Source organism: Myotis daubentonii, chromosome 4 (genome assembly GCF_963259705.1).
Source record: "Myotis daubentonii chromosome 4, mMyoDau2.1, whole genome shotgun sequence".
Taxonomy (NCBI): domain Eukaryota; kingdom Metazoa; phylum Chordata; class Mammalia; order Chiroptera; family Vespertilionidae; genus Myotis; species Myotis daubentonii.
In genome coordinates this window covers 73655514-73670474 of record NC_081843.1, presented here as the reverse complement: position 1 = coordinate 73670474, position 14961 = coordinate 73655514, and the positions used below count along the sequence as shown (strand labels likewise).

The window sequence follows — 14961 nt, the reverse complement described above, 5'->3', positions numbered from 1 at the left end:
CCTGGTGGTCAGTGTGCGTCATAGCTACCGTCGGATCATAACGGTTGCTTAGGCTTTTATATATATAGATAATGGCTTTGCCTGAGGTTATAGAGCCAGTAAGTGGATGAGAACCCTGTTCTGTCCCTGCAGTCCACGCTCTTAACCGTTACCCTTTGTTGCTATTCTGTACCAGAAAAGAGAGATGAAGTGGTGTACTATGACACTTATGAAAGCATGGAGGCCATGCTGGAGAAGGAAGAGATGGCAGCATCGGTGCATTTACAGAGAGAAGAGCTGCATAAACTTCAGCAGAAAGCACGCCAGCTGGAAGCAAGACGTGGACGGGTTTCAGCCAAGAAAGCCTACCTCAGAAATAAAAAGGTATTAAAAAAAAGGTATAATAGGTTATGTATTTATGAAATTCAGCCTTAATTTTAAATTTTGCTTTTATTCATTACCTAATCCTTGATCCATAGCTAATCATTTTAATCTAGTTTGTCACTAATACTTGTTCATCTTTTAAAATGAAGTAAGTTATTATGGGGTGCTGCTTCAGAATCCTGCTGGAGTTCCTTGGTAATATGATATATGTAACCTATCACCTTTTTAAAATCTGAAAAAAAATTCAATTTCAAAACACATCTGACCTTTGTTCTGGATAAGGGATTGTGGACCTGTATTCTCATTTTATAACCAAGGGAACCAAGGTTAAATAAATGACCCAAGAAAAAGTGCCTAGTATGGGGTAAGGTAGGATTCTATCTGAGGTCTGTGTGACCCAGAAGCCTAAGTCAGTATACCACTGTATCATGTCACTGTATAGGACTGCCTTTTTTCCCCAGGGAGACTGCCCTGGATAAGTTCATTTCATGATCAATACTTGTTAGGCAAGAGATTTAACCCAGTGTGGGGGGAGAATATAATATCAACAGTTGCTTTAGAAAAATAGTTTACTGGCTTAAAATGTCATTCCTTAGATGCCTTTCTCTGATTAGAAGAGTAATCTTTGGTGTAGCTCTGAGAGTGTTGGGAACTAATGGAAACCTTTTCATCTGGAGGGCTTTCCAAAAGGATGCAGGGAAAATATAGATTCAGCGTGGTGCCACTGAAATTGCCAAATGGCAGTGCATTATTTTGTAAAGAAGCACATATATCCCATTTTATTATTACGTTTTTGTTTTCACGTGATTAGAAAGAACATAATTCTGACTTTCTAGTCTTTAAGGTCTCTTTTTGTTCTAAAGTCTGTGGCAAGAAGTTTAAGATTTCATAATATGCTTCAAAGCAGTTTGGACAAAATCATGTTCTTTAATTCATCAGAGAGAGTTTAAGAATACAGACTTTAAGCCAGGAGTTGTATATCCTTTTTGCCCAGACAGTTTAAGGAGTACAGTAAGACAGAATATTCTGGCCACAGACCATAGAGCTGAAAGAGACCTTTGAGATTACATAAGGACACCCTCTTCCACTCTGCCTTGCCCCATCCCTCCCCCTCCAAAAAAGGGAAATCAGTGCCGGGGTCCAACCCCAGCAGGTCCAGGGGTTCCCAAAGGCGTAGACGGAGTCGGCGAAGAAGGAAGGACACGGAGACAGTGTTCAGTTGATCAGCAGCCTAGCCAGGATCTCCAGCCAGGATCTCCAGCCAAGTTCTGGTCTGGATCTCCAGAGAGGTTCTGCTTAGGATCTCCAGCCAGGTTCTGTGTCCATGTTCTCTTGCTAGGTTCTCCAGGTTCTCCAGCCAGGTTCTGTAGCCATGTTCCCTCGCTAGGTTCTCCAGCCAGGTTCTGTCCAGGTTCTCCAGCCAGGTTCAGTCACCAGGTTCTAGTCAGGTTCTCTTGCCAATTTCTGTAGTCAGGTTCAGTCCAGGATCTTTTGCCATGTTCTCTCGCTAGGTTCTGTCTCTAGGTTCTGTGTAGGTTCTGGTCTAGGTTCTGTGCCTCTTGGTTCTGTCTTCTAAGTTCTGTCTCTTTCTGTCTTGTTACATCTGTATTTATACCAGTTGATTCAATCCTATCAATCTCTAGTACAAAGGTTAGGGCGTTTCTTATCTCCATTCCAGGGAGTAAAGATTATGTAGCTTAAGCATGATTGTTCATAGTTAAAGTGATTAATTACCCGCCTGGCACTTAGTTAAAGGGTTTTATTCTCTCCCTAACTTCAGGGGAAAATCCCTACCTGGGGAAACAACCTTTCTCAGAGAGGAGACCTTGGTTAAAACACATAGTGCCAAGAAGGTGAGCAAACATATTAAGAACAGTATGCCATATATGCCAGGTCCCTTGAAACAGCAAGGATGGACCGGCTTCCGGCAAATCAGGAATGGAAGAGAAGTTTTAATAATTTGATAGAAGACTCTTTTTAAGATCCTGATTATTTGGCTTATGCTGCTTCAGTCTTACAAATGAGAAACCAGAGGTGGTTTATTTGATACTTTGCTATGCAGTTATATGTTAAAATGTGACTTATCACATAAACCCTGGTATGTTGTTTAAATCTTTAAGTTCCACTTATATTAAAACATATTTTATGTGTTTATAGGAAATTTGTATTGCAAAACACAATGAAAAATTCCATCAGCACCTTCAGAGTGAAGAGAACTACAGAACCCATCACACAGTACAACTAGTAAGTTTGTATTCTTGGAGACTTAGAACAAAACTTCGATTTTTACTGTAGTGTCTAGTAACATTACCAGTTGAGCATTGTGCATGACGGTTTCCTGAAACTTCATGTACACTTTTAGTTTGATGATTCCAGTCATCCTTTAGATTTTGATGTAATCATCTAAGGCAAATGTGAGCAGTAAGTCTCATTAGAAATTATATTGTCCAGGACAAAGCTGGTGGGAAAGGAGAGAGAAGCAATAGAATAAGAGAATAATGGATGATAGAATTTGTAAAGGACAGCAGACAAATGGAAAAAAGACAGATTAATGACACACTGGAACCACCATCATACTCCATGTGAAATTATCTGGTCTTGGGGGAAGTAACCCCAATTTTTTAAAACAAAGCAGAAAAATAAAGTTTCATAACCCATTTGCTTATCTAGAAAGCCTTTTCATTTATTTAATATTTGTTCTGCCTAATAAGACTTAATTTAGATGACTTTCAGTTGATTCAACAATATGAGAAAAATTTTTAATTTTTGTACAGATAACTGCCAGCTATAAGTTATGATAGTAAAGCAAATAATTTATGTATGATGCTGGAACTACTTTTATTTTTTTCTAACTGTTGGTTATATTGGTTGACCTGTGTAATACCTAAATTACTGACCAAGTGTTTATGGATTTATTTTAAGGTCCACTGTTTGAGTTAGCAGAATTAACAGTTATAAGTATTTCATACTAAAATTGTTTAAGCCAGGGCCACAAAAATGAAACATTTTTTAGTTCAGAGATTTTATTCTATTTTACATAATAAAATTCTTTAATTTGGAGTAAATGAAAAAAATAAAATAGTATTATTATTACCATTGTGAATTTTAAAATGATAATTTGTTAAAAATGGATAGTGCTTCATGCCATAAAATATTTTGTTTAATGCATCATTCTTTGGGGTTACCCACCTGACATACTGGGAGAACTCTGTTCTTTTTTTCCTAATAATGATAAAAAGAAATGGGAAACATCATAATTGAATTACTACTCATTTTTTACCAGAAGAGAGAGAAATTACATGATGAAGAAGAAAGAAAAAGTGCTTGGGTTAGCCAAGAAAGACAGAGAACACTGGATAGACTTCGAACTTTTAAACAGGTAATAAAAGTACAGTAACTGTATGGTTTTTCATTGCTACATACACACTACTATTATAAGATTTCTTTGTCTGAGAAAAACTTGGGTTTTCCCTTTGTTGTTTAGAAAGTAAGTTAGTTTTGATTGCATGGCTACCTTTCCTCTGGTTGTTTCCAGAATTAATATCCTGTGACCCTTGGCTACCACTTCAGTCGAGTATAAGAGGAATGGTCAAGGCCCCTGGGAAGCATGGGTTCCCCTTGAATTATAAACTAATTATAAACTAATTAGTTTACAGCCAACTCTCCATTTCAAGCATCAACTTGTTATTGATTCCACATACATCAACCTATGGTAGTAATCTATGGAAATGATCAGTGACAGAATTAGAGAGTGGATCAGCATACATGAGAAATGCTTCAGCAGTTTTCTTACCAGGTGAAACCATGACTCTGGACACTGACATCACAGCAGCTAAATATTTCCTTCGAACTGTGCTTGAGCTGAATGGTTTTAGTTGATAAAGCTTCCACTGTCGGAAGCTTTTGATAAAGTCCTATTAGTATTAAAGTGAAAAGGGCGTTAAGCCTTGAGGTAAGCAAATGCATTAATGCTAGGTTTCACTACAGTAAAAATATAGAATGAGGGTTGTTATGTCAGTCAGTACTCCCAAAAATTTTATCTGTAAGCATTTGAAAATACATGTAAGAACCTAATAGTCCCTTAGCTTTCTGCACATATATGTTTTACATCATTTATGTTGTGTAATTTACATTCCTATTATTTTTCCGTTTAAATTCATAATTTTATTCAGTAAAGACCTTTTTTTAATAGTGGTAATTTTGAATAGTTGCTTAAGTTGATAAGAGGATTACAAGATCTTGATAAAGGATTCGATGATGAGCACACATTAAAGAGTTTGGTGATAACTGTTTGAAAGTTACTACACTTTGGTATTCTGGTTTTCTGTATAACTGTATTACAATTTTGTATTACAAAAGTTTCCCTGAAAATTACAAAAGCTCCAAAAGAACATCTTTCATTTGAGAGAGAAAATAGCCAATTGTTCATAAGTCATTTTAACATAATTTAACCAGTATGATAACTTCTGTTTTTTTAGAGGTACCCTGGCCAAGTTATATTTAAGTCAAGCAGATTGCGACTGGCTCATGCAAGAAAAAGTGCCGCTAGTCCTGTGCCCTGCGAGGACCAATGCAACTCTCTGCCAGGAGCACTGCAGATAGAAGAGAAAAGTGAAGAGGTGCAGAAAGGAAGAGGCAAGCTTGGGTCATCACAGACAGCAGAAGCCCAAAGCTTCATACAACTTGAAGATACTTCATTAGTGCAACTTGAAGCCACTTCATTACCTCTCAGTGGTGTTACCTCGGAACTGTGCCCCACTGTTTCTCTTTCACTTTTGAATAATATTGACCTTGAACCAGGTTCTGTTACCACAGATCCACTCCCACCACCTCTTCCTCCAACACCACCTCCCCCACCACCCCCTCCTCCCCCACCCCCACCGCCACCACCTCTGCCTGTTGCTAAGGACAACATCCCAGAGACACTGGAGAAAGGTCTGCCTAGAGTGGAGGGGAACGAGAAGAGGATCCCTAAATCTGCAAGTGCCCCTTCAGCACATCTCTTTGATAGCAGCCAGCTGGTCAGTGCCAGGAAGAAGCTCAAAAAGACTGCTGAAGGTTTGCAGAGAAGGAGAGGTAAGTTAAAGAGATCTTTTCATGTTCATCTGTTGAAAAAGTGAGGCATAATCAAAGCACTTTTTATTTCACAGGATCTTACGAAGCTTAATACTAGTACATTATTTCTGGACATTATTTGATAGCGAATAGGTTTTCGAGGTCACAGCAGGGCAGAATTCTCACCAACCCATATCGACAAATTTCTACAGACATAGCAGTGTGTACCTTTAGCTGTTGGGCATATTTTTAAAAATAAATCTTCTGAAGTGATACTTGATCTATTTGGTAATACATAGTAGGAAGCTCCTTTTGTGTAAAAAAAAGTGATTTTAAACCTGGGAAATACAAGAAAGGTATTCACACCGGAAAGCTTAAGTCATTTCGTCAGAATTATCACACTAGGATGGCATTGGCAGGACAATGTAACATTTGGTCACGTGTTTATTGAGGACCTTGGTATACTCTCATATAAGGAATCAAAGAAGAACAAGGAGTAATATGTATAATTTCTTGCATGTCATATTATGTGTTAAAGCTGTTTTTTGAAAAGAACAGAAAATCTTGGCCCTCAAGGAGCTTTAGCTTGCATAGAATATTATATAGAACATTTTGCATATTATATTTTAATCTGAAAGACTATCCTCTAAAATATTTTTACCTTAATCCAAGTAGAATTGCGTGTATAAAACAACTAAATGCAAAATATCACTATAATGAACCAAAATTAATTTTTAAAAATTAAATGTGTAACCCAGTCACTTTGGAATTCAGTTTGGGCCTCACCCATGATACTACTAAAGTCCAACTCCTAGCTCCCAATCTGTTCCCTTTTCTCACATGGGAAATGATAGGAATACCAATAATACCTGACATGGAATTGAGTCTTGGGATTTCTTTTTAGTAAGTGTAATTAGGATGCCCTGTGCTTTGGACCCTTCTGTTCACACTGCATGGGCCATTTTGTAGATGGTGTTTCCAGTGTCATGGGCTGTCAAGTCCTACAGTCTAGAGCAGGGGTCCTCAAACTACGGCCCGCGGGCCACATGCAAATACAAACATTGTATTTGTTCCCGTTTTGTTTTTTTACTCCAAAATAAGATATGTGCAGTGTGCATAGGAATTTGTTCATAGTTTTTTTTAAACTATAGTCCGGCCCTCCAACGGTCTAAGGGACAGTGAACTGGCCCCCTGTTTAAAAAATTTGAGGACCCCTGGTCTAGAGGTTGTAGTAGTTTGACTTTTCATGTGTTATTCTAACTCCAGTTGTTTTCTTTCATTTTCTAAAGTGAGCTCACCCATGGATGAGGTGTTAGCTTCCTTGAAACGTGGTAGTTTTCATCTGAAAAAGGTTGAACAACGAACTCTGCCTCCTTTTCCTGATGAAGATGATAGTAATAATATCTTGGCACAAATAAGGAAGGGGGTAAAATTGAAGAAAGTACAGAAGGAAGTTTTGAGAGAATCCTTCACGCTTCTGCCTGACACAGACCCTCTCACACGGAGCATCCATGAAGCTCTTAGGAGAATCAAAGAAGCATCCCCTGAGTCTGAGGATGAAGAGGAGGCCTTGCCTTGCACAGAATGGGAAAACTAACAAGTAAATGTCTTACTTTCTTCAGTAGCGTTGGTAACACGGCTTTTATATTGGATATGATGAGGTCTCTTATATTGAGCCTGAGGTTTACTATTTATTATACAGGCCAATTATAGTTGGGTCATAAATTTGTAAACTTAAGATTTTACTTCTGTAGTTTCTAGAAACTTAATAAGAAAGCACTTTTCAAAGATACTGCTATGTAAATGCTGTTTTTTATATGGCAGTACAGTCATATCCCAAGTATAGAGGATATTCTTATCTAATACCGGGAAAGTCTTTAAAAACAGAAAAGGCCTTTTCTAACTGAAGCATTTTTATTACAAACATATGCATATTAAATTTTGATGTTTTATTAGCTGCCTGTGAAGGAATTTTCGAAGATCAGTCTAGAAAAGTAATTGTGTTATCTGATTATTTAGCTTTCTGAGCCTTTAAAACTGAGGTTAATCATTTTTAGGCTTATTATAGTAACTGCATTGTTTAAAATTGCAGTTAATATAATATAAAAATTATACATATACATATCTTATTGAGTACCCCTATGAGTATTGGTTACACATTTGGCATTCTACCAGGGTAATAGAGAGTTATATTCCAGTACATTTTAACATACTATTTTAATACGTTATTTAATGTATATTTTAATAAGGTAATTTTAAAGTAACGTGATAATTATAAATTATGTTAAATATATAGAATCAGTAACGATAACATATATTATAAGTTAAATAGTATACAGCTTCACAACATTCACCAAAAAGGGGGGACTCATAGTCCTGGAGGGAGTAAAGAATAAACATATTCATCAGCACAGTTATTCTTTTTGTTGTTGTTACTCCTCACCTTAGGATATTTTTCCATTGATTTTTAGGGAGAGTGGAAGAGAGAGGGAAAGACAGAGAGAAATATCTATGTGAGAGAAACACATTGATTGGTTGCCTCCAGGAGAAGCCTGCAACCAAGGTACATGCCCTTGACTGGAATCAAACCTGGGACCCTTTAGTCTGCAGGCCAACTCTCTATCCACTGAGCCAAACTGGCTAGGGCACATCAGCACAACTATTCTTAAACATGCTTGATTATATTTTTCCTTTTTGTATTGACATAAAATGTTATTTTAAAAGAAGTAAATAAAATTGAAAGAATCTTTACAACCTTTTAACAGTGATCAAAACCCATATGTAAATTTTTTTCATTTTTATTGCTTTTAAATGCAAGCATATCCTTTTTTTTTTTTTAACTGTCTATATAAATGGCCATTTATAAGGAAAAATCATCAGTGTTCATTCTGGATATTGCTAAAGTTATGAGGGAGCATATGTACATTCTACATTTACTAGGTCATTCTTTTTTTAATACATTGTTATTTCATTTGTAAACAGGTGACTCACGAAAAAGAAAAAAATACCTGCAGTTGAAGACCGATTCATATTCTTTTGAAAAACAAATTTTAAACACTTGGTTCCAGAATTGGATTCCATTAGACCCAAAGTGTATTGGCTCAGTGGTGTGAAATAAGGAAGCACAATTGGCAAGTTTTCACTTTTTCAGTCATTCCAATAGATGGTGGTTAACATGAGTTTTAGATGTGCAATGTTTCTGACTATAGTGAAGAAGAGGCCTTCAAAGAGATTCCCATTTTTTTACCATCTTCCCCTCCTGTCCACCCACTTACATACTTATAGTGGCCAGTAAAGCTAGGGGTTGCTATGAGTTGGAAGAGCACTGGGTGGACAGAGGTCTCCTGTGAGCTGTATTGGGACTGCTTTGAAATCTATTGTTCAGTGCACTGAATAGTCATCTGCTTGAAAATTACAGAGCTTCTCCCATATCAGCTTATATAAATAGTGTGACACTCTGAAAAAGAAGTTTATCATGATAGCCATTGGGACAGGAATTGAAAGAAAATCAGATGATGAAAATTTCCACATTATCTCCAAAGGAATTTTCATAAAGATGTTGAACAATATCTGGAAAGATACAAAACTATGGAGATACATCTATTAATGTGTTTACCACAATATGATACATTTAACATGGCATATTTTTAGAAGACCACACACTCTTACACTTTGTAAGTTTTTGAAGTAAAATTTCCATGCTTTTAAATAGCTCTTCATAATTGTGAATTTATAATAGTTTGAATATTATGTGCAGCTTTGTTTATGAGAAGCAATACTTTGTAATTTGATAATATTTCAAATTATTTTTGGTCTTTTTGTTTGAACTATTGCTTGATTACTGTAATTCAACATGACTTCCCTATTGAGAATCAAAAATCAGGATTCTATAATAGGAATGCAGATCTTAAGTCTTTTTATCATGTACCATTTAAGTTTTTATTTTTATGCTCCACAGTGGAAAAAAAGTGCTCTACAGATATGCAGAAAAAATTAGACAAGCAGAAAAGCCTCTTTAGCTGGCATTTCACATGCTTTGAGTGGAGTTTTTGGATAGAGTCTTTGTTATTGTCACTAAATTAAAGATGTATGTAGCTCTAGGTGCCTGTTTTGCTGTAATGGAGTCCTGAAGGATGCGTTTATATGAATGGAGCCATTATGTGTTCTCAGCTGGACTGCTGTGGGCTTAAATGAAGGTAGATATGTTGGACTCAGTACAGTACTCTGTAGAGTATAAGACAGATCTTGGCCTTTATATGCAGGGAGGACCGAAGTACCAAAAAAGACTTTTATTTCTTATGAGGCAATTATCTGACCTAGACTCAGAAAGCAGTCCCAGTGTAAAAGCCCTCCAATGAATCGATATTCCGGAGGAAAAAGAAATGCTCGCTCCTTTGTCACATTAAAGTGGTATTCCTTGAGAGCAATTATGGAGAAAATATTCTGACATCAGGTCATGTAAAACAAAATGTTTCTGCTTAAATGTTGGTAATATGTTTCACAATACATTGGTTTATTCTAGCACTGTTTTCACATCTTGTCTGGGAAGATTGAAAATATAGATCTAATATAGAAACTAATCTTCATCCCATGATGGTGAGTGGGGGAGATTTTTTCCTGTCTACATCCATAAGGCATTGAAGCATGCTTCCTAACCCAAAGAATGATTGGTTTGATAATGTATTTTTTTTTTAAGAAGTTTCAGTAAATTTACAAATCATAAAAAAAAAAAATCACATTTCAATGTTATGCCTTTGGATGCTTGTTTTGTTTTTCATTCATTGACATTTAGAAAAATACAGGAGAATGCAATGTTAAATTAACAGCAAAAGCACTAGAACTCTCATATGTCTAGAGAGAACTGCTACCCATTTGGTGTTCCAGCTGCGATTCCAAGGGTCCTGTGATCTCCATGAAGGTTATCTCACACTTGAAGACGAGTAGGTTAGAGCAGCCAGCTATGCTCATTCTCTGGTAAATAACTTTAACACACTCACTTCCCTTAGAGATTCAGATTCCTACTTCCACAGAATTGCATGTTACTGTAGGTCATCAACCTTTAAGAGTTCTCACAAATAATATTAAAATTTAAAATAACTACCATCGACTTGTCTATTAAGATGAGTTGACCAATTGAGTCCTCATTTTAATTTTAAAGCAATTTTAGACCCCAACAGGAATTATGTTGACATGGTTAAATTCTTTTTTTTCTTGCCCCAGTAAGATGAGCACCTTGGGCCTTAGTATTTCATTTGTATATATTTTAGTTATGGTGGTACTTATAGATCACGTTTCCACTTCCAAACTTGCCTACACTGTTTATATGGTTTAAAATATTTGACAGCTATATTTCTGTTAATGTATCATTGCCATATATAAGAATCTGCAAACAACTGCTTGCTTATGCTGAATCAGTTTAGAAGTTAATTTACTAATCTGGCCTCAACTACTATATATTTAAAATAGGGAAACAAGCAGGTGGTGATCTGGGGGATGTTTTGAGGACAGTATTACTTACTGCTCACTTAAATGTCAATGTTAACTATTTCTTCTAATGCAACTAAAATTATGTGTATATAACCAATGTGGAATGTATAGAAAAGGTATTCCTAATGATTTAAAATCCCAATGGTACTATATTGTAGCAATATGAAGAAATGCCTGGCTAAAAAAGATTTTTAAAAGATGAGCAACTGTCTTGTTTACTTGATGTGTATTTTATAGGCTTATTGAGTTTGTGAGCAGCATAAAAGCAATCATTCCTTAATTCTTTATTGTGAAACTTAAACATTTCTATAAAATGCATTTTCAAATAGACTTTTAGACATGACTATGACATTTGATCAGGTGTAGTATTTCCATAGTGGGACTGTGGGGCTTTTCTATAAAACCATAGAAAAATTTCAGCACTTTCATGTAACTAGAGGCCCGGTGCATGAGATTCATGCACTTGGGGGCGTCCTTCAGCCTGGCCTGCGCCCTCTTACAGTCCAGGAGCCTTCAGGGGATGACCAACTGACAGCTTAGGTCTACTTCGTGCGGAGCGGGCCTAAGCAGGCAGTCGGACATCCTTAGTGCTGCTGCGGAGGCAGGAGAGGCTCCCGCCACCGCCACTGTGCTCGCCAACCGTGAGCCCAGCTTCTGGGCTTCTGGCTGAGTGGCGCTCCCCCTGTGGGAGTGCACTGACCACCAGGGAGCAGCTCCTGCATTGAGCGTCTGCCCCCTGGTGGTCAGTGTGCATCATAGCAACCAGACGTTCTGCCATTCAGTCAATTTGCATATAATCCTTTTATTATATAGGATGGGGAGGGGGCCTTGGTTTCTACAAAGCTGAACTATGTAGCAATATTTGGTAACATGGCGTGACCACTTTTGTGAAGCATACTTTGGCCATAGCAGACACTAAGAATGGAAATTCTTTTATTAGTGGAACAAAAATAAATGGGGGGAACATTCTCTCTGTTTGGGATGGGACCAGTATACAATTAACACAATTTAACTTTATACATTCCCTGAGACTCCATTTTTAATTACATTCACTGAGAATGTAATGCTTTTAGCCTAAGAAAAGTTTTTTCTTTCACTAAATACAAGGGTTTTTTTAATCTTTATAATTTATTATGCACTTAACATCAGATGCCAACATGTAAAGTACTAATGGGTCCTTAAAGGCCTTATCAGGGAGTTGAAATTTCATATACTTTACCAGGTTATTTGTAAAAAAAAATTTTGAACAGATGTAAAACATTTAAAAACTGTGGCAGACTCATTGTTAACGTGCAACCATTATATAGTGAAAGCAGAAACCTTAAGTTTTGCCTAATTTTTGCACTGAATTTAAATAATATAAAGTTAAATGTGCATTTTAAACAGATTTTATTCCCCGTTTACTACTTAGCATAGAAGAACTATGCTTCAGGTAGAGGACTGACCAGCAGGACTTACTTCCAATGGCAGAGAGGGCAGGAAGTAGAGCACCTTACTGTGGGAGCGCGCTGCATTTATGAAGCTACTGACAGTTCAGTGGTGTGTCTGATCTTCACTGCAGAGTGCTCTGTAGTTAAAGCACATTTAAAAAATCTCTGCTCAGTTGCTTTGTAAAATGAAGCAATGGTATTTTTTATCCTATAAATATAGGCTAATCTAAAAGTTTTCCTACAAAAAATGAGTTTATATTGCTGCCTAAACTATCATGTATGTAAACAGAGGCTTTTTAAAGGTAAGAGGGAGTCTGGATTGTGTGTGTTAAATGTTTGTCCACTGAATTATTTCGAAGATGTATTCATTTGGAAATGTTCTCTTTTGCCCATAGTAAATGTATAGCTTGGCATTTGAGGAATTTAATTGAATTCCAAATTTATAAATGTTTCTCCCCTTCTCCATGCATTTATTATCACACTGTAAGGTGCATGTACAGAAAATACCTCTGAGATTGACATATTAAATATTTTATCAATGTTATTTCACACTGAATCTCAAACATTTGTTTTGAGGGTTAGGGGAAAGTTTTTGTGTGTTTTTTAAAGTCAGGTTATAATTAAGATTGGTTCATTTTGGGGAGTTAAGGAAGGACCATGGAAAATGATATTTAGACATGTACAAAAGGTATAGGTATTGGTTATAGAGTTCAGTTTTAACAAGCGAAGTTTTGGTGTTTTGGTGTTTTTTTTAAACTTGCATGTTCTATGGTTAACTATCAAAGAGTATATAACAAGTTATTCTAGCTTTTCCCAATACTAATTAAATTGGTTTTAAGAAGTCTCCATAATCACAAGGTGGCATTTTCCCTTCAACGGTTAACCAAAAGGAATAGCCAATATAACCCATGTAGTGACTTCTGACTTCTTCAACGTGGACAGAATCCCCTGTGTCACTGAATTTCTCGTCGTACTGTATGTATTGCCAAGGTTGAAACCATAATATGTAGTTTATGAAAATTGAAGGCCACAGGTCATTTTGCGTGAGTAAAGCCCATTAGGACTAATGAAACTGACATGTTTTTAGCCTTTCCAGTCAAATGAGAATTTTAATAGCAAACTGATTCACCATTTACTAGCTTTGTGCAATATTATAATGGTAGAAGCAAAACACTAGCACATTGTGCTTGGCTTTTAAGGATGGCTTTAACAGCATCACATCACATGGGCAGTGTGCACAGTGTATTGTAAATGCCAACTCTTGCAAATTTACAATACTTAAGTATGCTAAATTAACATCCTAAAGTATTAAAAGTACAAAGAAAAAACTACGCAAGCATTTATAGCAATATTCTGAAATCTCCAATAATTGTTTTGACTGTTGCCTTTGACTCTTTAGTGCAACTTTTCTGCATTGTAATTATTGTATTGCTTTGTATTTCATGTTTTTTACACTCATGACTTCAGAGTTAAGTACTTGTACACCAAGTATTGCAATCACCTTTCTCTTCTTGTACATGCAATGTAACAACATACAGTTTTGGTGCTTAACAATATTCCATTTTTTCTTTAATAAAATATATTTATTGCATTGACCTCACTTTGTTTAACATTGGTGGGAGATACTGTCACTTCTTTTCAAATAGAAGGAGCACAGCAAGTCATACACCTGTTATGTTGATCAGGATTCAGTGACTGTTTACCCCTATACTTCTGGCTCTTCCCAACTACTGTTTATTATGAAATATTTTCATGGCAGCTTTATCTGTACTAGTAACAGCCTTATTCATGTCATCTCTATAACTATCCACATAGTTTGAAAACAACGACTTCCAAAATTGGAAGGTCTTTAAATGCCTTTCATGTTAGGAGTCAATTTGTGTTCATCTAATACGGAGAGATTATTGGCTTTATACTTAAACATAGGACGAGCTTAACTGGGTCCCAGCACATACTCTTACCCAACACTGGCTTGATGAAGCACACACAGGTCTAAGGAGGCGTCCTTCAATAGACTGAGGTCACAGATGCTGCTAAGCCCTAGTTTTTCCCCAAGTCATTTATAAAATGATGGGCTGAACAGGATAAACTTTGGGACTTTCCGGCTTCGGGGTTCTGTATTAAGAAGTGAGAAATTTCTCCCAGGAAAGGCCTTACTTCCATGTATTCTCTCTACAGATATATCAGCAGCTAACCAAAGGGTTTTGATTACTAGATAGTTTTTCCATAAAATGGACATGAGAGGAACGTTAGCCAAACAGAATAACACCTTCTGCCTCGAATTAAACTTAGATACATTAATACACTCTCGACAGTACTTCAGAAGACTCCTAGTATCTAGTTCACTCTTGTGAAAATCATGGTGCTATTGGCTTGGGACGGGTTTACTGGGTGGACTTCTCTATGGGGTTAGTCATCTTTCCTATGACAGGTGAAAACCTCCTGAAAATCTAGGCCTGACTGGAATTCCTTACTCCTGCGTGGCCTTGTTGCTTATCCTGACCTTGCTGAGTTTTTATAAGTTGGTTGAAACGTGATGAATTTGCTACAGGAAGCCCTTTGGGAGAAGCTTACAAAATCTTTGGTGCAGCCCTAGCTGGTTTGGCTCAATGGATAGAGTGTCAGC

The 14961-nt window shown here is 36.7% G+C and overlaps 1 protein-coding gene across 2 annotated transcripts in view; it reads left to right on the top strand.

Moving 5' to 3' along the window:
• The window catches only part of JMY (junction mediating and regulatory protein, p53 cofactor), a 73638-nt gene extending 59710 nt beyond the window's left edge, over window positions 1-13928 (top strand). Inside the window, exons 6-11 of one of the 2 annotated variants that reach the window (XM_059694242.1) lie at window positions 176-363; window positions 2521-2607; window positions 3647-3742; window positions 4842-5439; window positions 6708-7018; window positions 8401-13928. In XM_059694242.1, the coding sequence (XP_059550225.1) occupies window positions 176-363; window positions 2521-2607; window positions 3647-3742; window positions 4842-5439; window positions 6708-7015 (1277 nt within the window). In that variant the 3' untranslated portion in view covers window positions 7016-7018; window positions 8401-13928. The remainder of the gene's footprint in view (window positions 1-175; window positions 364-2520; window positions 2608-3646; window positions 3743-4841; window positions 5440-6707; window positions 7019-8400) is intronic. The other variant, XM_059694243.1, reaches the window with a different exon arrangement.
• The last annotated feature ends 1033 nt before the right edge of the window (window positions 13929-14961 follow it).